Source organism: Epargyreus clarus, unplaced genomic scaffold (assembly GCF_041222505.1).
Source record: "Epargyreus clarus isolate Ecla_fem2 unplaced genomic scaffold, WU_Ecla_fem_2.2 ptg000031l, whole genome shotgun sequence".
NCBI classification, from domain to species: Eukaryota; Metazoa; Arthropoda; class Insecta; order Lepidoptera; family Hesperiidae; genus Epargyreus; species Epargyreus clarus.
Window position 1 is genome coordinate 534,415 of NW_027332236.1, and position 26,415 is coordinate 560,829.

The 26,415-nt window shown below is 36.3% G+C and overlaps 3 protein-coding genes across 3 annotated transcripts in view; 2 read left to right on the forward strand and 1 right to left on the reverse strand.

Moving 5' to 3' along the window:
- LOC140754696 (histone-lysine N-methyltransferase SETMAR-like) overlaps positions 1-26,415 on the forward strand; it is a 302,676-nt gene that overhangs the window by 221,751 nt on the left and 54,510 nt on the right. The window lies entirely within an intron of this gene.
- The window catches only part of Cals (calsyntenin 1), a 246,814-nt gene that overhangs the window by 158,168 nt on the left and 62,231 nt on the right, over positions 1-26,415 (reverse strand). The window lies entirely within an intron of this gene.
- Positions 1,343-3,702, forward strand: LOC140754786 (uncharacterized). Its single transcript, XM_073089891.1, has 4 exons — positions 1,343-1,358; positions 2,349-2,717; positions 2,984-3,105; positions 3,651-3,702. The coding sequence occupies exons 1-4, from the start codon at positions 1,347-1,349 to the stop codon at positions 3,700-3,702; spliced, it is 555 nt and encodes a 184-aa protein (XP_072945992.1). The 5' UTR covers positions 1,343-1,346.

The window sequence follows — 26,415 nt, forward strand, 5'->3', positions numbered from 1 at the left end:
CGAATCCAAAGCAAGCACTACTCATGTTTTAAAGCTATGTTCGTATTAACAGTAAGGTAATGAAAATCTTCTTAAACGGCGAAAGAAAATATAGTGAGTCTGAAATTTTAAAACATAGCGTTTGCCCTAACCGCCCTTTGAGAGAAAAACAGTGTCCAGCAGGAGAACGCTGCTGTGTTCTGGTTTTAAGGGTCTGGTTTTAAGTAATGAAGTCATACGTATCCAAGGATATCTATATTAATTACTAGTTTTGCCCGCGGCTTCGCCCGCGTTTTAAAGAAAATAATATAACATACTAACATACATACAACTGAAAATTCGTACCTTCAACTTTGCTAAAGATCATCACTTGATCAAATGCATAGTTTACGATTCAATCCTTACTAATATCTATTAAAATAATCGATGGTTTGGGTACAAAAGATCGATTCTCCAATCGATCTTAGATCGCCATCCCTAGTTCCCGTGGGATATCCCGTGGGTCTCAGACTATCTTTGTACAAAATTTCATTAAAATCGGTTCAGTGGTTTGGGCGTCAAGAAGAGACAACCAGACAGACAGACAGACAGAGTTATTTTCGGATTTATAATATTATAGTAAGGAATAAGGAAGTAAGGATTATAATTTAATTTTATTTTTCTGCGTTCGTTCTGCATATGAACCTTAGTTATCCCAAATCTCACACACATACTCGAAATTAGTTTAAAAAGCGTTACAAAGATTCTTCACATATTAATGTATGTATGTTACTTTAAATGACGTAGGATCATTTGGGATCCTTGATATTACAGTTGTTTGGGGAAAAAAATAATGTCGAGAGAAAATGTATTTCCCAAGTTATGTGACATCTATCTATATGTAACTTTAAACCAAACCATGGAATTCCAACGGAAAACGTCTAGATCTCAACATTTATCGTAATACTGATGTTAAATCTAAGGTTTACTAAGTGAAAAGTCAGTGGTAAAGTCCGAAATAAAGCATGATCTAAATCTAAGGAATTATTTTTTGTACTGTGTTTCGGCTTTTACAGTAACATTCATAAGTGACATAATATAGAAAATACATGCTAAACAAGAATAAAAATCTAACCAACAATAATGACAAGTCTTTCTAATGACCATTAAACGTAATTCCCCATTTCCAAATCAACTATAACGATGCCCAAAATATATTCCCCGAAGCCGTTGTCAGTAATTAATACATAGTACTTATCATTGATTAGTAATTAATAGTATTATACCTATTAATTACCAATCAATGGTTATATTATAACGGTGATTAGAAATCATATAAAAGATCGTTTCACATTTGTTATACATTAGTTTAGTTCGTGTCGACCAACATGAAGGTTCTGGTGAGTATTTATATATTATACTTAAAATAAATAGATAGGTTCATTTGAAATATAATGAAGTTAGTAAAACTACTTTACAGCTATTCGTAATTAAGCTCATGGTACAAAGGTAACAAAAATACGTAATTCTAAAAGGGATAAAATATAGTAGGTAAAGTAATATAGTAGGTAAAGGTAAAGGGGTTAAATAAAGTAGACATTGTCTAGATTTTCTTTAAAAAATCGTTACCCCCCCCCCCCCCTTCACACCATCTTGGATTGACTGAGATTTGACATATTATGTCGTCAATGATTTATTTAATATATGTACATACATTACCAACTAGCTTATCTTTATCGTTTATACGTTTTTATTTATCCCTAAGAAACATTACTTATTTTCGGGAATTGAAGTCCCTATATCGTCATCTAGACCCCTGACGTGTGTACAAAATTTCATGACAATCGGTTATTTAGTAAAGGCATGAAAGATAACAAACAAAAACAAAAGAAAAGAAAAATTCGAATTTATAATACTTACTCATAGCAGTCTTAACTCATAGACGACACTATTCCTCACCTCATATAGTCGAATGTCTTTGCTAATACTCCATCCAATGATGTTCAATTAACATTACACTTATTACTAAATCGATTATTGATCGACATTTAAGTATAATTTTATTACATTCCATTTAATAGAATCGACCTTTTGGAAATAATATATTAATCGCAACAATATTAATTATTAATAGTGAATTAATAATATATTTGTTTCTTAACCACTAGGCTATAACTTCAAAAACGATTATAATATAGTTTCTGTCTGATATTACATTTGTAATTTCCATAAAAACATCATAGATATTGTCGTCCAAATGAAAGGTGTATGAAAAATTCAATCCAATTGGATGAGACTAACTGATAGAACCCAGTTGCAATATTCCACCCTTACATACATACGAACTGACAAGAGTCGTTAAATAAAACCTTGTAATAAATCAATTACAGATCCTGACAGTCGCTTTTGCCGCTGCAACGTCAGCTCAGCTGCTATTTCAGCCCGGTAATCTGGGCAGGGTCGGCGAGGATATCGGAGGGCGCGTCGGCTCAGGCATCGGCGGAGGCTTCGGCCGTGTCCTTGATGGACAACTACCCGGATTAAAACCACCGGTTGGAACTCCTAACGGATCCAGAAGAACGTCTGATCCTGGTCCTAGTTCGGGCCCTGGTTACAGGGATAGAGGGTACAACAACGGTGGTAGATATGGTACCAGGGACTACGAGGGAGGCTCCAGCTCGTCGGGAGGCCGGGGCTACGAGAACCAGGGCTCTGGTAACGCGTACGAGAGAGGAGGAGGCTACAGTCGTGAAAAAACGGTATATACTTTGAGCACATTCACAATAGGATTTTTCTGTCTAATAATAATATTATGGTCATAGATGAGGCCTTCGAACTTTCTCTTCAGCTCTATATATCATGCAAGTGACTGTAAAACTTCTACAGAAATAAATTGTTTAAATCGAATGGTACGTTTGATCAATTTGAGATCTGTAACAGATGTCCATGCCAGAAATCATTTAAGATGAACTGGACTAAATGCCCATTTAACTTCTCTAAAAGCTATTTTTTTGTTTATTTCTAGGTGAACGAGAGAGACCGTGCAACAGGCTACGAATCTGGTCGCGGCGGGCAAGGTAGCTCTAGGGGCGGATCTAGTGGAAGGTCTGATAACTACGGAAGGGGTAAAGAGAGCTACGGCGAAGGGTACAACCGGGTGTACAATCGGAAATGAATCCCCAATCTCCGGGGAGTAACTAATGGTTGAAGAATAAAATTACAATCAATCTTAGGGCATTTTTTATTAACTCCTTTTATCATAATTAAATTTCTGCAAAATTTGCATGTTTTCTTATCAAAAGCTTTGTGATGAAAGTTACTTCACGGGAAATATCAATCGTCAATTTCGAAATCATACTTCAATATTGAATGTGTCTTTTGGCATCACCTTATACTTCATAGGAGTCGTTGTCTACTAAAAATAAAATAAGAAAATTAAAAAACAGTACATAGTTGTAGGAGGTAAAAATTACTTCACCGTTCTAAGTGATGTTTTTAAATACATCATTATAGTCGTGCTGATCAACAACATTTATAGAAATAATCGTATACATACATATATCCTAAAATATTCTATGTAATACAACCTATAATATTCTTGTGGCGAATTCCCGCTACTCGTCAAAAGATGGCGCCACGAGTATTCTGAATCACGCTATCGAAGTTTTCTCAACATCTCCTATATATACCAGCTCCGAACTGAGACTGTCGCAGCACGGCCGCTCTCCGGGCATGATTACCTAGCCCTTTGCCAAATTCTAATTTCTCGCTAATAATTCTACTAATTTTATTACTTAGTTGTCACATACATCACATTATCCTAGTGTTCAAGATTACGAGGCAGAGTAAAATCATCTTCAATCTGTTATATTCCTAGAACCGCCTACATCACGTCTGTACTAGAATAGCCTGCCTCGTTCGATTATCCAACACCCACGACTCCTATTTCTGCTTCACAGCTGAGTAGCACTATTGTTCTGTTTTTAATAGTGTCCTTTGAACTATTACTAAAATGCAAGGCTATGGCTTCTTTGTTTATTTCTAAGAATTCTTTATAAGACTGAAGTATCAGATGAGCATGATGAATTTAGATTTCTGTTTCTGGATCTGGGTGTTAGTGCCTTTGTCTTTGTGTGTGTCCATGGCACCTACGACACAGGGAATCCTAGTGTGGGGGCTGTAAGTGTAGAAAGCATTTTTATGTTTTTTAAAAGTAGCTAAAGTATGTATCTCCCCATGTATGCAAGTTCTTCCGCACTCTTCAACCGAAATGCAAGAACTGCTTCACGCTAGAAATAGGTGTGGCGATGATTTTTTATAGTATAGGAGTAGCAGCTGAGAATGCAGTCCATTTGAAGGTAACTCGCTACTACCCGCCCACGGACATGCGTAATCAATGCCAGATATGATTAGATATTCCTACCTGAGGTCGGCCACAGATGCGCCGCTACCCATGAGGACTAAGCTTGAACGCTTCGGAAAAATATGATGGTGTTCTGCCTTGCGAATAGGCATCAATAGTTCTAAAATGTTTTCAATATTGTCACAATATTTAATGTTAAACTATCTGATCGGAACAAAAGGCAAAATACTTTTAGCATTTAGCCCGTCGTTTGCACAACGATACGTTTAATCCAATAAAGTGTAAATAAAAGCCTGCGAATGCCTGCAGTGCGACTGTCAGCCCGTGTAACTCCAACTTAAAGATCAGAGGTCAAGCTTTATGTAACCTGAAACTGCATCAACACTATCCAACAGAATATCTATACTGATGTGAAGTTAGAGAAATTGTTAGTTTGTTAAACGCTATAAGCTATGAAGTATCAGTTGATTTAAAAAATCTTTTTGAATTTGATAGACTGTTCATTGTAGATTCTTAATAGCTATATTATTATTTTGTTATATATATGCAATTTGGCCATTTTGCAAAATGCGCCGCAATAAAAATGGAAGGTAAATGAAAATTGTTATAGAGACTTTTTGGTTAGGAAAGTGTGAACAGTAAAGTGGGGTGAGTGAACATAGTGACTATGGAAGAGTGGGATTTTTTATATTTATGTCTAGCGATGAGGCAGATTGGCTACCTGACGGAAAGCCATTTATGGATATTTGCAACATCACAGGAATTGCCAATGCCTTATACATCTTTTGAAGACGACACTCCGGGCGATATTTCGGGAGGAATTTCATTTTAAATTTTGCATGCTCATTGCAAAAAATAACGTAATATAAGAGTAATATATACATAAATAATATAAGAGTAGCAGACGAGCATGCAGTCCACCTTATGGTAAGTGGCTACTGCCGCCCATAGGCATCTGTAATCAACCCCAGATAGGATTAGATATTCTTACCTGAGGTCGGCCACATATGCGCCGCTACCCCTGAGGACTAAGCTGGAACGCCTCGGAAAAGTCTGTCTCCCTTACCACACCCTTCATACCGGAACACAGCAGCGCCTAACACTGCTATTATTAGGTAGAAATAGGTGTGGCGGTGGTGCCGCAGGAGTCGAACCACAAAGGGTTCTACCACCTTCAAACGTGCAAATTAAATCATAGAGATCTTAAGAGACCAGCTGATACAGATGAAAGATCATTCGGTGAGTGGTGTGATGGAGAAAGGATGACGAAGGAAAATGCTACGGACACATACAAGTAAAACCGTGTGATATAACTAGTTGCCTTACAAGCCGGACAAGTTTCGCTGCTAGCCTTTATTCCCGAGCCTTACTTGGACGATGACATCATGTTGTGACGAAATTGGTTCTTTGTAAAGTTACATCATGTTTTTTTAAGTGTTTACTCGCACTTGGTACAATGTTAATGTGCTCGTACGGATTGGTTTTATTATGGTAGTAAATAATTAAACGGTGAAGTTAGCGATTCGTTTTTTGTAAATATAAGCCTTATAAGAAAAGTTAAGCAGTTTCTGACTTACGATATCGCTATAGTAGAAAATGAGGAAAATTTAAGAAGTAACATAGTTGAAAGTTACTTAAAATCATTATTACGTCTTTATTTTAGATTATTTATTAAGTTATACCGCTCATTAAGTTATTAATACATAACTTTTGACAGAGTTGTATGAGGTTTAGTACGATCCACATATCTTTTATGGTCTCAGTACACATGGTACTGTTCTGGCGATGATTTTACTGTTTTTCGAAAGTTAGATTTATTGATGAAACGATCAAGTGTCGATCACAGCTTCTTTTGGACGATCGCTACATCGATCGTTAAAACGCGCGTTTTCTACGCGACTGAACGCAACAAGTCGCAAAACGTAGCATTATTGTTAGGGTCCTTAAGTTTTTACAATCGATATTGTTAAACGTAAACGATTTTAATGTCGCGTCACGCTAAGCGTTGGTGACTTTAAACCTTTACAAACGTTCGGCCAAAATCTATGTTACAAGTACTTACAAACTTACACAAACAAATTCAAACACTCTATCCACACGATTGAATTTCGGACGGTTTGGCAAGCAAGCACGAAGCATACGAATATCCTTTAGTGCATTCTGACAATATTAACGCAGAACCATATCGGTTGCCAGATCGCAGTTTAAAACTAACCAAACCATACGAAAGAGAGCTAAGAACACTTGAAAACTGGAATAAGTTTCAAAGAAGCTGAAACAGTAACGACTTTGGAGTTTTATTCTCACTTATTCTTTTCGTAGTATTTTCTTAGTACGCCTGAGGATTACGTGATAAAACGGAATGGACTTCATAAGCCAAGACTGACAGGATTCGTAAGTATGAACATTTGAATTTAAAATCCGTAAGTCTAATAAATTTTTGTACGGAATCAAAACATATTTTTGTCTGTCTGTAACTTTTTATTTCGATGTTTGAAACTTTTATGCAAAGATAGATGATTTTACGGGTAATATCATAAGGTACTCCTTAGAAAGAAAGAAAGAAAGAAAACATTTATTTTATTATATTTTATTTGTACATGGATCTAGTGCCCTAAACAATGGTTGTAGTACTTTATAAAACAAATGTAATATTGTTATATGTAACGTAAACGTAAAAGCAGTGATAGCCTAGTGGTTAAGAAACTCGGCCTCTCGATCGAGAGGTCCGAGGTTCAAATCCTAGGCACACACCTCTGATTTTTCAAAGTTATGTGCGTATTAGAAATTAATTATCACTTGCTAAACGGTGAAGGAAAACATCGTGAGGAAACCTGCATACCTGAGATTTATAAAAAAAAAAATCTCAAAGGTATGTGAATTCTACCAATACGCACTTGGCCAGCGCGGTGGACTATGGCCTAATCCTTCTCATTATGAGAGGAGATCCGTGCCCAGCAGTGGGCCAGTAATGGGTTGACGATGAAACGTAAAAACAAAATATATTTATTGGTTAAGTTTTCAATCCGCACTAACGTAACATTTTAAACTATAGAACGGATATTAGACAATTATTGTGCCAATACCATACATTAAATACAGTAGCACTCCCAGACAATACATTCCAATCATTTGAGTGCAATTAAATTCATGGAATCTGTTGTGTGAGGTCAGGTAGTCGCTTAAAGCTAACATGAAGCTATAGGTACGTTCATACTGCGAATTACTAAGTAGAATTAGTGGCCAAGTGCAAGTCGAACTCGCGTACTGAGGGTTCCGTATAACCATTTTTTTTTTAATTTTCAGCATTTGTTATCATATCAAAGACGTGAATATATCTTGACATGTTGAATTGTATATCTATAACGGTTCATAACATAAAGGGAAAAACGTCGAAATTGTACGACTTGTATTTATTTTGAACTCCTATTTATTTTGAAGACTTTTTTTTATTTTTAGTATTTGTTGTTATAGCGGCCACCATTATACATATTCATAACTTCATGTCTCTATCTATTACGGTTCCAGAGATAGAACCCTGTGACAGACGGACAGACAACAAAGGATTAGTAGATAATAGTTCCGTTTTTATCATTTGGATACGGAACCCTAAAAACGGTCAAAAAAGAGCTTAAGACGAAACTTTGATCTTTTTTTAATTCTGCCGATTTGTATGTGGCCACGAATGACTTAAACCCTCTTTGTGATGAGACCCGCAGTCGTGTCTTCCGTTTTTGGTCTGAGGTAACAATAGATATTTTCTTACAATTTTAATATATGACAGAAAAAACTTAAAGTTTACTTATTAAATTAAATGTAAACTTTATAATAACTTCCAAATCCTTTACTACAAACAATGATACTTTCGTAACGCAATAAGAAAAACCCTTTCGAACATCGCCTGAGAACTCAGGCACAAATCGGCTTCATAAATCTCAAAGCTATGCCTTAGTAAGTAATAATACTAGGTTCCCCGCATTCTGTCGCATTGGCGGTGGGTAGTTAGGTGCTGTGACGTCACTGGGTGTGTTAGGCTATCACCGGTACGATCTACGAAGCTAGTTAGCTGAAAGGTGGTGCTTGCGTGCCAAAAACGACGTTTTTATTTTGTTGAAAGAGTTTGAGGTAAAATGGTATATTGTTAAATGTTTAAGGGATTGTCGTGTGTTTTGTAGTAGTATGTTTGCGCGTGTGTGTGTGTACCTGTGTATATATGTGCGTGTGTGAGTGTATGTATGTATGTATGTGTGCGTGCTTGCGTGCGTGTGCATGTGTTTGCTTAAGTACGTCGACTGAAAGAATGTGTGATTGAGCGAATACAGCAAAATAGATTTTAAAGATAGTATAAAATGGGCATAATTAAATAATAATATTTTCTTTATTTGAGTAATAAGTAAAGAATGCTTAAGTTAATGTTTTCAGTGACTAATTAAAATTACCTTAATTTAACTTTAACTACCTTTCAAAAGAGTTAGTTAATTATGGACATTAATAATAACAAGATGCGCAAATCACATGAACTCAAAATGCACAAAAGGCAGCAGACTTATTTAGTAGGTAAACTGAGTCTAGGGCTGCCACCCTTTTCCCTGTAGTCCCGGGACTAGAATAGGGCTACAGTATCCCCTGCCTGTCGTAAAAGGCGACTAAAAGGGGGCTTCCGGGATTGCGGGCGGCAAGAGTGGGAGCTCAAGCCGTCCAACAAGCAACCGCGGGAAGGACGGCGGTGTGTGTAGCCGCATGCCGTCGTAAACACCAGGTGTGCGGGAGGAGCGTAAATTGCTCTCCCAAGGGCTGCCACCCTATGTATACATAGTATAATATACAAAGTATTGCAGAAGAAATATTGTACTATATATTACACTAATATTGTGCTAATAATATGAAATATACCTACTATATTATGTTCATCGATAATAAATAAGATGTGGCCATTCTTCGCAATCACTTTATCAACAGTTCGTCATATTTTCTTAATCTTTTTATTTTTTTGTTAAAACTATTTATCTTTTTACTTATTTTTAATACTATTTTCTTTTAAAGTGGTGACAACCCTAACTAAGGCACACAATTACATAAATCCGAACGGAAGCCTCCAAGCTTGTGTACGGATAGTGCCCAAAATAGACCAGTCGATAGTTGATTAAACCTGCCAATACCATCACTACACCGATCTAACAATGTTCGGAAAATAACAAAATGTATGTGATTTATTAGAAACATGTTATATAAGCTAGTATGGTTTATACGGTTATAATGAAGGCGCTGTTTATAAATGTTTAGGTAAAATTGGGTAATCACCAGGGGATGTGAGAGGAGCTTAAATTGCTTCCCCCAAGGCAGAGCCCGATAGAAGGACATCGCGTTAGGAGGACTCCGGTTGTGTTCCGTTGGAGATCCCGGAGTTCTTCATCAAACGCTGAGGACGGCCACCGGGAAGATTATAGTGCGGTAAAAATCCCACATAACCCGGCGTCACTCCCATGGCGTCGGGTACCTTTTGAAGGATTCCCCCTCGTCAACATTAAGGATGCGCAAATATAAAGGTGTCTCATTCTTCTATTTGGGCTTATTTTCAGATGATACATTTGTCTTGCAGCGGGACAGGAAATGCTCGAAAAGTCAGGACAATAGTTATTGCATTTCATTTAAACTTGAGAACCTAATTTTTAATTTGATTTCATAATTAAACTTATTTGATTAATTTCTTGAAGGGAAATTGATTAATTAATTAGACGACGTGTGCGGCGAAGCAGTCTCTCCCGCGGAAGGTTCTCAGTGCGATCTTGGGCCACGTTGGTCAAAATTATAAAGTAAGATTTCTGATATGTTAGCGTTTCTGTCCTGTCTTTGAATGTGTCCTTTGCCTTAACCTATGATGTTAAGTATCTTACGAGTAAACAAAGTTTAATTTCCGTGTCCATTTTTTTCTTTCAACCGAAAAACTTCCAATCACTTATTTCCCACTAAAACATTCAAATTCTTATGCAATCCTGTCAGAATAACAATCGGAGTTCATAAGATGATTTCTAACGGACCGTATATAATAGGTTGAGCAGCACTGGCCTAGGCAGCCTTTGACTCGCTCAAATTGAATGTCAGCGTGATATGAAACGGCTTTTGATGCCAAAACCCACTTCTGGGTTTTTCATCTTTGCTCGCCTTTTCGCAAATTCGTTTAAACGATATTTGTTTTAATATGTAGGTACTAGATTCCGTGTCTTTGTGTTAGTTTAACGTTACGTTAAGTGGTTTCAATAAGGCTAGCTAAAGTAACATGGATTATATTGAAAAATCATGCATTTGCAAAATATATTACACAATGTATCGTCAGAAAATTATTTCCTTAATCTTCAGTGTATACTTGCAATTATGACGCAAAATAACTCGCGTATGATTTAAAACAAAGACAAACAAGAAATTAGTCACGACGAAGATTATGAACTTAAACACACTCACACTCGTATATAAAATCGAGAGTGGGGAATACGCTTAAAGGGGGCATAACGTTTTTTTCTTACGTGACGATTTTTACCAATTGCTGCTGCAGGTTAAGAGAGTTTAGTTTTGTATCATGCTAAAGAATTGAACATACTTTTGAAAAAATATTACCCTCCTAGCGTAGTCTGATAACTTAACAACACATTGAAATTATAAATCATATTAAAAGCTGAAAACGTTAGTTGCATTTACCGAAATATCCGTCGCAGATGCGTGTCTGTTGGGACAGGGATGTAGGTGAAGGCGATTAGATCTTTACAACGGAGTTACGACCGCTTTACGGTTCAAGGTTCTGTACTCTGTTATGATCATGTGTTACGATTTTATAAACAAAACGTGGATCGTAATACTCGTAATTGAAAATATTTAAGGCAAATTTTTGGTACAGTTCATAAATTTAGTCGGGAAAAGAATCCTATCTGAGGTCAGTCACAGATGAGCTGCTCTGAGGACTAAGCTGGAATGCCTGAGAAAAATAGGTCTCCATTACCACACCCTTCAAACCAGAACACAGCAGCACGTAACACGGCTGTTATTAGGCAGAAATAGATGTGGCGGTGGTGATACCACCTTCAAACGATGATACTGCAGACGGTTTGAATGGGTGTGTTATTAATTATTATTCCTGAAGGTATTATTTCTGAAGGTGGTAGAACCCTTTGTGGTTCGACTCCGGCGGCACCACCGCCACACCTATTTCTACCTCATAACAGCAGTGTTAGGCGCTGCTGTGTTCCGGTTTGAAGGGTGTGGTAAAGGAGATAGACTTTTCCGAGGCGTTCCAGCTTAGTCCTCAGGGGTAGCGGCGCATCTGTGGCCGACCTCAGGTAGGAATATCTAATCCTATATGGGGTTGATTACAGATGTCCATGGGCGGCAGTAGCCACTTACCATCAGGTGGACTGCATGCTCGTCTGCTTCACTCATATTATAAAAAATAAAAAAAAATATGTGTCATTTTGCTGCAACTATTTCGACCCTTAAGATAAAATTATTCTATTCATCTCATATTTTTTAGGTAAAATTTACCAAAAATATTTTAAATTCAATTGCGAGTATACCTCAATAAAAATAACATTAAACGATAAAATAAACTAATATGATTCCATGCAATTCTATCAAAATGTTTTAAACATCGTAAAGTCGAGATGAAATTTCGTTAGGTTCATATTCGAGGCCTTTGAAAAAGCCTTTTCTGAATATAAAAAGCTGATCTAGTAAGCTGTTTTTACAGCATCATTCCAAAATTTTAAAAATTCTACAATCATAACTACATTTCATTTAGTAAAAAAAACTGATATGTGAATAATAACCTTTTTAGGAAAGATTTGAATCAAATAAACCTTGCAGTACTTAGCTTAACATTTTCTCTTTAAAACACTATTATGAATATTAAAAAGAGATCTGGATATTAAAAATTCGTTTCAATCCGTGCCAAAAATTATGCAATCCCATAATGCATTTCGAAAGACTTTTCAAAAGATTGGTCCTTCGAGCCGGACCGAGGCGAAACTTGGTCGTACAATCTAAATCGGGAAAGTCTCAAAGTTGCTGTCACGCTTACAACTCTCATCTATCAGAGTGCATTCGTATGGAAATTTTCGAATGCTCAGAACATTTTCCAGGGAATTAGATCGCAAAGATGAAAATGAAATTGAAAAGTGTTTTACAGAAGAAATGAGAATTGTAACAGTAATTCTTTCAGGTTCAGACAACATAAAAGTCAATTGCTACATTTTTAACAAGACAAAATTTAATATACATAAACATGTTACATATGTATGGGACCTTCAAAATATCAAAACATTTAATAATTCATAGAATTAACTTATAAATAGGATTATAGATACATCAAATTGCTAATTATATGTAACTCACGGTTAGTCCATAAATAATATCGTAAACTGATCCCAGAATAACTACTAACTAAAGCACTGGATTTGATGTCGCCATTAATAAACCTAAATCCCCTATAAATCATATTGAACCGTCTGTTCAGAGCTGTATTATGGATAAGATTAAACTACTGACGGTTATGGATATCGTAATAAGGAATTTCAATGGTTACATGAATGTTCATGAAAGTTCAAATAAGGTACTGGATAACTTTTAAAAGTAAATCAATAAGTATGATGATATTGACGAAGACGTAAAAGCTATGAAATTTAAAGTGTCAAAGAAAAATTGAAAATCTTAAAAAAATGACATAACTTACTATAAACTTTGTCCATTCGCTTGTTTGTTTAGAAGAAACCTTAATAATATAATATCTATTAATCTATAACTACGAGTATTATAGATAATGATGTTTATGGTTGAACGTAAGGTGGATTTAATATAAAAAATAAAAGCTTGTTAAAACCCAAGAATTAATATATAGAACAAGAAACGTTAATGAAGACAAGAAAAGATTATAATTGACTAGTAAAATAGAAGTTCTGTACCGCCAACGAGATTTCTGAAACTTTCTGAGACCGTGACAATTAGACCCAGATTGAAATAGAAAGAAATTACTTCAGATGATTTATGAATATCTCTTTTACCTTTTTGCCCTTTAACCAAATCCCATTAGTGTCAATTAACGATCTATCTTTGTAAATCGAGACATTAGTGCTGATGTCACAATTGTACGAGTAACACCATTAAGTCATTTTGTTGGTATAACTCGGTGGAACGCTAATTTAACCTTCGTATAATGCGTCATCATTTTTTATAGCGTTAATAGGAATTACATGTGAATTTGTGTGTGTCATTATATGACAGTGTGTATATGATGAGGTGACGTTAGTTTGTAGGAACTATTTAGCTTTGGAAGATCTACTCATTTTAGCGCACTCCCTTACTTAAACCTGTTTGCATCGTTGGGAGCACTTTTTAGAAAACTTTTAAATGACAGCTGATTGATTTTTCATCACAAAATTATTAATTATCAATCACACTTTAAGGACGACATGCCTTTAATTTTAAAGGTATTAAATATCCAGCTGATAAAGACGCTGGTAATGGTAGAGTTTGGGTTTAACCTCTTGAAATTGACGAAAATTACAATTGTCACTAAGGTGATTATCTTAAAATTGTAGGGAAATTGAATGAAAGAGTTACTGAAGTTTAAAATAAGACCTATCTTTATAGAGGAAGAAGAGATCTCACTCACAGGTGAATCATTCGTGAAAATGGATACTAACCTAAATTAAATATAATTTAAGGTCAATACATATACAGTGTTAGACATCTTAGCAAAATTCAATAATTTTAGTTACTGTAAAAGCACTTCAGTTAAGACTAAGCGCTTTATCGAGTAAGACAGCGTTCGCTGGGAGCCTTTATTAGTTTCGATCCGACGACTTCGTGCAAATCATCGGAGTGTAAACAGCTGTGGACTTTATGCCGTCATGTGTAAAGTGGAGCCGCTCAATCACTTTCAATTTCGAATATCTTTAGGGATTATAATTTCTTCGATGTACGAGTATTACAAGTCTAAAACTAAGAATGATGCTGATAAAATGTTGACAGTAACACTCGAATACAGTCATCGTTAATCTATTACTGTCCCGCTGCTGGGCAAGTGTCTACTCTCAGAATGAGAAGAGTTGAGGTTATACTTTCTGATGCAGGCAAAGTGCGAATTGGTTAATTTAATACATCTTCTCTTTTTTTAAAGTAAGACATGATAGATATGCCGTTTTTAAATCATTTTTAACCGTTAAAGCTTACATATATTCGATAAATCAAAGGTCTCGTAACTGATATTTCAACCCCGGAATACCTGGTACCGCTTCTGACTATAGGTACAAATGACAGATTTATAAATAGGTTAAATGAAATTAATCTATCAACATCAGCAGCACATTAGCCCACGATTCCGCCGATCTATTTCCAATTTGTAATCAAAGTCTGCAACAGGACCATCAATCAATGGCTTGCCAATGTCAATGGCATTTGACCTTTCCAAACCCCATTATCAGCTGACTCACAAGACACGCCCAGTATTCTGTTGTTAGCTCCAAAAATCAAGTTCAACGAACGATTAATATACCTGTAGACAAAGCTATCGATAGCTAATGCTAATTTTAATTCTAACAATTTCTATAATTTTGCCTTTGGAAAAATGCTTGGTCAAACGTTTCAGTTGGATCTAGACTTGATGAGTCAGTTATAGGAATGCAAATCCAATATTAAAATCAGACGCCTATTTAAACATAGCCACGTTTTGCCTCTACTAGAATATTGCTTGCGTTAAATCGAATCAAAGGGTTCCACGGATCTACAAAGTAGATTAGACTGAAGATTGCTGAGATGTAGTGTGTAATCGGATTGGAAAGGACTATCGACGCTGGATCCAAGGATTCTATCTATAAACGTTTTCTATTGTATTTAATCGTTGAAACATGATTCTATGTTATCTTATTATGTGGTACCGTCGAACTTTTAATCCAGACTAGATCAATGATAAAGTCTAAAAGCGATTAACAAATTGAATATTGATATCTGCGACCGTTGCGTTTCAAGGGTCAATAAATTTAGCATTTTAAGACTCGGTGTGGTCTGTGGAGACCTATTTAAATATAGACATTGATGTTTAATAAAATCAAGACCTAAAGTAGATTAGACAGAGGATAGCTGATATAACAAAATCGGATCGGGAGGGTCGCCTTACGATACTAAATTTTTGTACAAGTAGATTATGTCTATTTTTGCAGTCGTTTCAACTTTTGGATTAAGTGTAAATATTTATGAAGTAACTCTCGATCCTTTCCTTTTCGATAATAAAGAAATTGACGATATATTATGAAAGCAACTAGTTAGTACATAAAATGAAAGAAAATTGATAAAAACATATATTTGTGTTAAAGCAATCGTAGATGATAAAGTTGTATCGGCTTTGTATATATCTACTAAAATACATTGTTATAGAAATCCCTGAGGAATATACAGGCAAGGACGACAGATGATAGAACAGTAAGCGGTTTGAGATCCGATATGTGAAAGGGATGATTTGGAACGCGTGTACGGTTTGAGGGATTATTTGCAGACGGATTGTGCACAACGCCTTTGGAATTTGAGAAATTGTCTTATTGTTACCATCAGTATTCTGGTAGGTAAAGTTTTATCTTCAATATTCAATCTTCAATTTTCAAGATGGTAAAACTCTCTGTGGTTCGATTCCGGCGGCACCACCGCCGCAATTATTTTTGCCTAATTACAGCAGTATTACGCACTGCTACGTTCTGGTTTGAAGGGTGTGGTAAGGGAGACATACTTTGCGAGGCTGTCCAGCTTAGTCCTCAGGAGTAGTGCATCTGTGGCCGACCTTAGGTAGGAATCTTATCTAATCTGGGCTTGATTATATATATCCATGGGCGGCAGTAGGCACGTACCATCAGGTAGACTGCATGCTCGTCTGCTACTAAAAAAAATCTTGTAAGTTTTCGTCCCCAATTCAAATTGTATTGAATCCATAGAAAGTACAACAACAATATGTAATAAGGCTAAGAGTTTAGATGGATCGAACAAAATAACAAGAGATATCAGAGACATATCTAATTACAGGCCAGACTTTTTAACAATCCAGTTTACAAGCAAAATCTAGAATCAATACGATTTATAGTTACTGAAACATCGAGTTTCTACAGACAACAAAACTAATTACTCGAAAGATAATATATTATTTAGGAACATTGGCAAACTTTACCTAAAACCATATTAGAGCGATCCGATTGGCTTGGAACATGAATAAAAGCCCTCCGGGGAAATTATACGCATTGGTCGGATTGGCAATCCAATGTAAAATTTTGTGTTTCCTAAGTACAGGCATATTGAAGCGCCATCTTTGATTATGGTAAAGTAATTGGTTTAAAACGTGTTGTCATTAATTAGATGAAACATAAACTAAACTTTCCATAGATACTTCTAGGTTATAAGAAATAAAAGTTGACTAATGTTTTATTAAAAAGTGTCATTATAAAGACAACGATAGTCGCTTAGCGTAGCGAAAAAAATCTTCGCTACAATAATTATGTTCACAAGGATTTTTTTTGGACTTTTACTTTCCTCCAAAATGTGTAAAGAGAAACACACACTTAATTAAATATTACATAAAATGCTTATATTTAATTAACTGGCTTCAAAAAACGAGATTATATTTCTGACCTGAATTTACAAAATGTATTCATACGCTGCCAAAAATTTATAAAAAGAAAATTAATTAAAATCGCCAAAGTATTAATCACATACGAAAAAGATAGCTTTGAAACGTAATGTACGGATATGAATGAAAAGACCGATAATATCTAATCCCCGTTCAATAGCCGGGTCTAGACCGAGGCGAAAAGGGCCTTAAGCCTCGTATTACGGGACTTCGGTTCCGAGGCTTTCACGACTCAATGGGGTAGATGTTTTATGACATATTCCTTTTATTCATACTATATTCAAAGGGGAGAAAATAAGTATTTATTGCTCTAAGCTTTTCATCATCAACACTTTATTTTCTAAAACCAAAACATAGCACTTAGCATTTTCCGAGGCGTTCCAGCTTAGTCCTCAGGGGTAGCGGCGCATCTGTGGCCGACCTCAGGTAGGAATATATAATCCTATCTGGGGTTGATTACAGATGTCCATGGGCGGCAGTAGCCACTTACCATCAGGTGGACTGCATGCTCGTCTGCTACTCCTATATTATTACAAAAAAAAATAGCAGCGCTTTACGTGGTGTTATTGGGCAGAAATAGGTGTGGCGGTCGAGCCGCTGGAGTCGAACGACAAATAATTCTACCATCTTCTGTCGTTGGTATTTTGTATTTTTCCTTTGTCATCAACCGATTACTCTTCCACTGCTGGGCACTGGTCTCCTCTCACAATAAGAAGGATTAGGCCATAGTCCACCGCGCTGGCTAAGTGCGTATTGGTAAACTTCACATACATTTGCGATTTTTTTTTATAAATCTCTCAGGTTTGCAGGTTTCTTCATGGTGGTTTCCTTCGCCGTTTCAGCAAGTGATAATTAATATCTAATGGGCCTGGGATTTGGATCTCGGTCGATCTCCCTCCTCTCCTCGATCGAGAAGCCGAGTTTCTTAACCACTAGGCTATCACTGCATATAACAGCTTTTGTACGATACGAATTAAAGGTGTTTGTTTGTGGTATTTTGGGTACGATTATACCAATTTTAGTGGGTAGCTCTACCGATTTTCTTTATTTTCGTTCGAGAATACTGGGTGAGGCTCCAATGAATTGAACTAATTGAGCTTCGTGAGTTGTCACGTCGAATGTGTTATTAGTGGTGTTGACAGCCTGAGTGTGAAATTGTTTACATATTGGGGATATTGGGATCTTTATCCGGAAAACCTGGTTCATTATGATAGGTTGCGATGTTGCAGTGGCTTTTAATTGGAGTATTGTCTCTGCTTTATTATTGCCATAAATGACCCTACGTGCAACTTTTAAAATGATGGAAGTAGGAAATAAGTTCAGTTCATTTTCTCATCTATTTAACAAAAAGTCGAATATCTTAACATGTTAGACGTACTTCTCTTGATTTGATGGAGATTTAAGCAGGCATGTTAGATCAAGTAAATCTTGAAAACGGTTGAACTAATTTCGAGGTAGTCTCACGCGATATTGGATGATTTATAAGTAACTAGTTTTTGCCCGCGGCTTCGCCCACGTTTAAAAGAAAATAATATGACATACTAACATACATAAAACTGAAAATTCGTATCTTCATTGGAATGACAGTGGCGCTATCTGGCGAAAATTGGTCGTACCAACTCTGAAACCTTCGTGGGCTCATGGATAACAACTTTGCTAAAGATCATCACTTGATCAAGTGCATAGTTTACGATTCAATCCTTACTAATATCGATTAAAATAATCGACTTTTTGGTCCAAAAGATCGATTCTCCGATTAATCGATATTAGATCGCCATCCCTAGTTCCCGTGGGATTTCCAGGATAAAAACTATCCTATGTCCTTTCTCGGGTTTTAGACTATCTTTGTACAAAATTTCATTAAAATCGGTTTAGTGGTTTAGGCGTGAAGAAAAGACAACCAGACAGACAGACAGATAGACAGAGCTACTTTCGGATTTATAATATTAAGTAAGGATTATAACTTCATATCTCGGAATATTTGAGAAGTAAAACTTTCAAAGATTTTTCACAAATATCCAATATAACTAACGTCATATTTCAATACCTTTCCAGACCTTAGGGGAGGCCTATGTCCAGCAGTGGAATAACAAAGGCTGAAATGATGATGATGAGGATATTTTAATACAAGAGACTAGCAAGCCAGAATGCAACTAAATTAAATTTAACACGTAAGCCCACAGTATGGTAATTGGCTACCATGCGCTGTCCGCTAGGGATGGCGATTCTGTCTGAATAAAATCGATTCTTAAATCGATTCAAATCGAAGTGGGACGGGACTATTGGTATAAAGTAATGATTTAATGAATAAACAATTTATGGTAAGTTAGATAAAACAAAAAATACGCGTTCAGTTTGGTCGAGCCTTAAAACTGTCTATAAATTTTGACGTGAAATAGATTCACAAAAAATCGAGGCCCAAAGAATCGATTCTCCAAATATCGATCTTCGATCTTCGCAGCTATGAAGGGAGCGAATACAGCGAAAAGAAAGTCATCAGGACTAATCAACAGTGCTTGTTTAGTCCTGATGACTTTCTTTTCGCTGTAAAATACGTAACCGTTACCAAAAAATGTGTATCTCAAATTTGTTATTGTTTATTCAACTTCAAAAATATCGACTTTCCTGTTTCTAGGATAAAAGTTCGATTCACTGAATCGATCCATAACTGGCCATCGAATAAAATAATCGATTTTTTGGTCCAAAAGATCGATTCATCGATTAATCGATATCAGATTGCCATCCCTACTGTCCGCTTGCACAAATACCTACGCCTTACATATTTATAGCGAACAGGTTTCCGCCGCATAATTTAGGGCCCAGGCTTTCACTTTTATGGAACTTGGAGTAATGAATGAAATAAGGAAACTTGTATCCATTAAAATAAGAAGCCATATTGATAGACATTAACATTTAAATACACATTAACTTACATTTGATAAATTATATGTTGATAATAGACATTTGTCATCTTCAAATGGGACAGAAAATGTTAACAAGTTAAAGATAAATTACTAACTCCTTGTATGTAGGCTAAGTTGGAAAGCTTCATGTCACTGTACATATTTTGATATTTTAGAAAAGGTCAATTCGAAATGCTTTGAAGATAGATCCACAAACAACATTACGACGAAGAGGCGTAGGTGGTCAACCTAGTTATACCCACACGAAGCATTATAAAACAAATAAGAATATATATTTCATTCAGAATTTAAGTTTTAATCCATAAAACACCTCGTCCGCCTTTTAGAATTTTGATGATAAACTGTTTATCGTAAAATTTCGTCTTGATATTTAGATATTTAGATCAATGTCCGGAAAAGTATAATAAAATGAATGAATTTATCATAGATTAGTAAAAATTACTCACTGCTAACATTGTAACCAGTTTTGACAATTGATAACGTCACTGTCATCTATTATCGTGTTTGAAAAATATTTAAAAAAGCATTTACGAATGAAACAATATTTCTCCGCACTCCGCACATGTCGGCATTGTTCCGCAGAAATTACACCATGACAGTGGCAGACGTAACTCATAGGCTGACACATAGTCAGCCATTTAATGGCTTCCTTCAATTACAAAGCGGTGAGATATCTATACTTATTTCTTACAAAATTGTGTGGGAGAGGCATAGAGGATTGTACTCAAAAGTCCAACAATCCGTACGCCTTATAAAATAAAAGAACAATATCCGAATGTCCATTAACATTCATTGATATTACTTCTCCGATGTCGCTTCTGTGGTAGGCATCGAGAACTCGATAAATCCGCTCATACCTTAGTATATTTGGCCCAAACTAGATCATACCGTTTCTTTTATAGGCTTTAGTCTGCAAAATCCAATTACATGCAAAGATTACATTTAATCTAAGGTCCAAGTATTTTAGCTTACTGTTTTGGTATAAAAGGAATATTTTAGATAATGTCTGGTAGATCGAAGAGGACAAGTAGATATAATAAAAACAAAAACCAGATTTGTGAAAAATAGAGTCACTCCCATCATTTAAAAGAATCTAACGATATCTCTTAATTATGTTAAAATCCGGCAAGCGTTTGGGCTGGAAAACATCCCAAAGAATAACATACATACGCTCGAAAAACATTACCCTCCGTAGTTAGGTAAAAAGGAAGACTGTATAGAAAATATAAGTTAAAATGACCAGAATATATACCAAAAAGAAAGAGAAGATTTTATAGAAAGCCTAAGTAATATCAAATTGAATGTAAGACTCCCATTCATGCACGGTAGCACCTAACATTCCTGTGTTAATACGTAGACGAGTACAAAGCGTACGAAATACCTTAGCAAATCGACTAAACACGGAACTTAATCAAAGTTTGCCGGGCGATAGGCAATGAAAGGACCGTGTGGTGTTCAATAGTCGACAGCCAGAGGTATTGACGAGGGATCACAGGGCCCTTGAATATGTTACGTTGACATTCCCAACCTCAAAGGCGGTACCTACAAATATTAGTCAACAACGTGGGAAGACGAGAACTCTTTATGAACGTTTCATCGAGATGGAAATTTTGTTTGTACAAATATGGCTGGATTTTTTGGAGTCATATTCGAAGTTTCGAACCGATGAACCCAAAATATACAAATGTTTGTTTATTACCTGATTTAATTACCTATTGCCTGATTTTAAAGTGTGAAAGGAAAAAAAAAATAAGTAAATAATACAAGTGAATAGTATAAAGTAATAAATGATAAGAAACAAAGAATCATAGTTAATTCGGTAGCTCCCAGGCAATGCAAATTACTGCTTGCTAGAAAATACTGTAATATAAATCTAACACTACTATAAGGCTATTGCCTACAGTAAAATGAGTATTACCAACACTAAACAGAAACATATAATAACATAATATCAGAACTCTGCACAAAATTAAATTCCTCGCCAAAAGCAATGAGAAAACAGAAAGGATGTCCGAAAACCGTATCATAATCATAATAGAAAATTCTAGAGCCACTAAAATGCATTGATCAAATCCCGTGAAATTCGAGAACGATGGGAACTGAATGATCGTCACGGGATAGTTCGGTCCCGTACTAGGAATGCAGAACAAATCTGATGCATTTGCTTTAGCACGCCGTGGAAATATTACTCCATGTTTTGAGATATTCTCATCGTCGTGGTCAACCCATTATTGTTCCACAGCTGGGTACGGGTCTCCCCTCTGAATGATAACCATTAGGCCGTAGTCCTCTAAACTGGTCACGTGCGTATTGGTAGACTTCAAATACGTTTAAAACTTTCAGTGTAGATTCCTTAGATGAGCAGGTTTCCTAGTGATGTTTTTCTTCACCGTTAAATGAAGTTATAATTAATTTCTAATAAACACATAACTTTGGAAAATGTCAGAAGTACTCAGAAGTCTCTCGCACGTACCACACCACAGCCTGGCACGCATACCTGGGACTTGAATCTCGGAACCTTGATCGAGAGGCCAAGTTTCTACCACTACATTATCACTGTTTATTATCATAGAATCACATTAGTATCATAATCATAAGAGAGAATTCGAAAGCGACCGAAATTGGAATGCAGTAGGACTACCATGAGTTTACAAAAGTATTACTCGCTAGCGACTGCGTAAAATAAATGTATGAAAAATTGTACAGCGCCTCTGGTGGTTACTCGTAGAACTAAAATCCGTAGTGACGTAACTCGATACGTAAAAAACCTATCGAAATCAAATCGCTAGTGAATGTCATTATGATCTATTGCCATACAAATTCGGTCCCATGAGTCATTAATTTGACAGACGTTGTCAAGAAATACCGTAACGATAGTAGTTATGTTATTCACTAGCAAAATGACAATAGTTTTCTATTTACCATTTCTATAGTGGCGTTTCTATGCCAACTCATGGTAATGCTACTGAACAGCACGCCGTGGAAATTGTTCTACAAATTTTGAAATATTCTCACAAAATGTAAAGGGTCGACATCCTCTCGAACATTGTCAAACAAAAGGGGATTAAAACGATCGCTTGACAATAACAATGGATACTTCAAGTACAAAGATGTGCTCTGCAGGCTCTATTTTTATAGCTTTCCCGCATATTTTATAAAACTGGCGATAAAACGGGAAATACATTATTCAAGTAACGTATTGAAACAAGTATTGAAAGTTGTTGATTTTTATAAAGAACTTTGCATGGTATTTTATAGTTTAAAGTTAAACTTTAAGTCTCACTGTTTCTGGGTACGGGTCTCCTCTCAGAATGAGAAGGGTTAAGCCATTGTCCACCGCGTTCGCCAAGTAATTGGAATTGGTAGACTTCACTTACATTTGAAAACTATTTTTTTTAAGACCTCGTGGGGAAACAGGTTCCTTCAATATGTTTTCCTTCACCCTTAAAGCACGTGATCTACGTGATTAATTTCTACTACGCACATAACTTTGAAAAATCAGAGGAACGTGCCTGAGATTTGAACCTCGGACCCCTCGATCCTACTTCATTATTTTCGAAAAATAACGTGTATTTACTTTTAATTTTAGAATAACATATAAAGCCTTAACGAATAACACGGACCACAGAATTACGAGAAACGCTAGCAAAAACAAAGGGCAAGAGATCCTCAGAGCTTAGACAAAAGGATATTGGCTGTCTGGGCGTAAAACCAAATTCAAAATATAGTTCCCTTCTCCTTGGAGGGCTTTCAATCTGAAATAACGGAGGCTTCGTAATTAAAGAACCGTACTTATAAACATGATGGTAGGGCTCTCTAGTTTCAACTGCTATACCTATTTCTGCTTTGTTAAACGCTACTGCTTTCACGAGGGATTCCAATTTAGTTCTGAAGGGCAAGGCATTTTCGAATATCATTTTCGAGATAATCAACTTCTAAAGGTTTATACTATAGATTAAGGGAATCTGTAGCTACTTCCCACTACTCGTCAAGAGATGACGTCACGAGTATTCGGAATCACGGTATCGAAGTTTTCTCAACATGTCATATACAAGGGTGAATTTTTCAAATAGGCCTTCAGGGCCAAATCCGAATCTATAAGGTGAAAAATGCTGAAAGGAAATCCGAATCTATAAGGTGAAAAATGCTGAAAGGAGTTACGAGGCTGATTTTGATAAAAACTACACCATCTATTTTATTCTTCTATCTGATAGTGTTGCTTATGCAATGAGATATGATGCTTATGCAAGAATGCTAGAGCATCCCGCTCCCCGGACATGATCTTTGTGAGCAAAAATTGATAGATCGATTACTAATAATGGGCTTGAGTTAATTTTTCAGACGTTGTAATACTTCAATTTCATAATTGTCAGAATTCGTATGATCATTACGTTTATCCCTTAGGGTAAATAAGTGGTCCTGGTTGTGGTACAAACACTTCTCTTTGTACAAAATCTTTTTGATTTCTATAATGATTAACCTCTATTATATTCAACGTAACTCAATATTGTCAATACCAATACAATTACTTAAGTCTAAGAATGAACTACTGATAAATTCTTTCGATTAAGATTCTCCTTAGATACTTAATTGTATTATAGAATACTTTTGTGCGGATTTATTTGATCTTTCTAAATGTTTGATGAAAGTAACTTAGATTAAAACAAAATAACGTTTTATCAACTCAAATAAATAAAGTTGCCAAATAAGTTAGCCAAAAAAGTTTAAAGTATGATTTTTTTAAATTCAACTGTAAATAAGTGCAAGTTGAAATAGGTTTATAACATATGATTTTGACGCAAATATGCTTGTAAAATGTAAATGTATATACGGCATAATTACTCCTTTTACCAGACAACGGAGAGTAATGTTTTTCGAGCATATGTATGTACATATGTATCTGTAATTTTTTGGCGCGTCTTGTAAACTGTGGTTCAAACTGCATGATTTACTTTAACATAGACGATATCTTTGGATTCGTCTAAATTGTAGACATGAGCTATTTTTAAGCAGTACAGTTTTTTTTATTTTTATAATAATTATCTTTTTTATATAATATAGGAGTAGCTAACCAGCATGCAGTTCACCTGATGGTAAGTGGCTACTGCCGCCCATGCACATCTGAAATCAACCCCAGATAGGATTAGATGTTCCTGCGTGAGGTCGGCCACGGATGTGCCGCTGCTCCTGAGGGCTAAGCTGGAACGCCTCGGAAAAGTGTGTCCCTTACGACATCCTTCAAACCAGAACACAGCAGCGTTTAATACTGCTGTTATGAGACAGAAATCGGTGTAGCGGTGGTGCCGCCGAAGTCGAACCTCAGAGGGTCTACCAACTTCGACTACTTTGTCGTAGGCATCAATGATGCATGTCCTTGTAGTACCGGGACCAGAATAAGGCTACGGTATCTCCTACCTGTCGTAAGAGGCGACTAATAAGGGGCTTTCGGGGTAACGGGCGGCAAGAGTGGGAGCTCAAACCGTCCAGCAAGCGACCCCGGGAAGGACAGCGGTTTTGTGTGGTCGCATATCGCTGTAATCACCAGGGGACGTGAGAGGAGCGTAAATTGCTCCCCCAGGGCAGAGCCTCATAGAAGGGCATCGCGTAGGAGGAGGAGGAGTTCCGTTGGAGATCCCGGAGTTCTCCACCAAACGCTGAGGACGGCCACCGGGGGGGTTTTAGTGTGGTAAAAATCCCACATAACACAGCGTCACTCCCATGGCGTCGGGTACCTTTTGAAGGTTTCCCCCTCGTCAAAAAAAAAACAAAAAAAAAAAGGCATCAATGATGCATGTAAAGGAAAGCAAAGTCGAGCACGCTTGCCTTGACGCGCGCGTTCCGTTCTTCATACAAACCTTGAATTGTTTGTGATCATCATGATATCTATCATTTATCAACTTCAGCCTTACCTAGAAAGATAGAAACATAATTATTAGTCGCATAACATTACAATAATATAATTAGGCATATATTATGGCATAATTAATCATTATCTCACTAAATGTGTCAAGATAGGCAAGCTCCCAACCAGATACATACCTATTTACTATATATGAAAAGGGACTACATGATATAGGCAGTTAGTTTCATAATTCTTATTAGATTAGAGAAGCAGATGAGTTGTCTACCTGACGGTAAATACACAGTACAAGTATATACCAAGATACTTGCACTGCGTGTGTGTATGTGTGCGCGTGTGCGTGTGTTTATAGATTCTTGTATTAATCTATGTATTGCGGTAAGTAGGTCAAATGTAGTATTTGACCCACTCCATATAAAACATTTTCTACCTGACTAAGGGTAAGTTACCACTCCTGACAATTATGATAATCTCCTCATACATAATTTAGTCATCATTCACATCCTTGCACCGGAACGCAGAACTGCTTTTCGTTAGAAATGTCTATGCCTATGGTACCCTACATACGCAGTCAAAACATACCGTGGCAGAGTCCACCACCTTATCATTGGGCAGACTATACACTCGTGTCTGACTTAAATTTTGTAAAAGAAAATCTTAG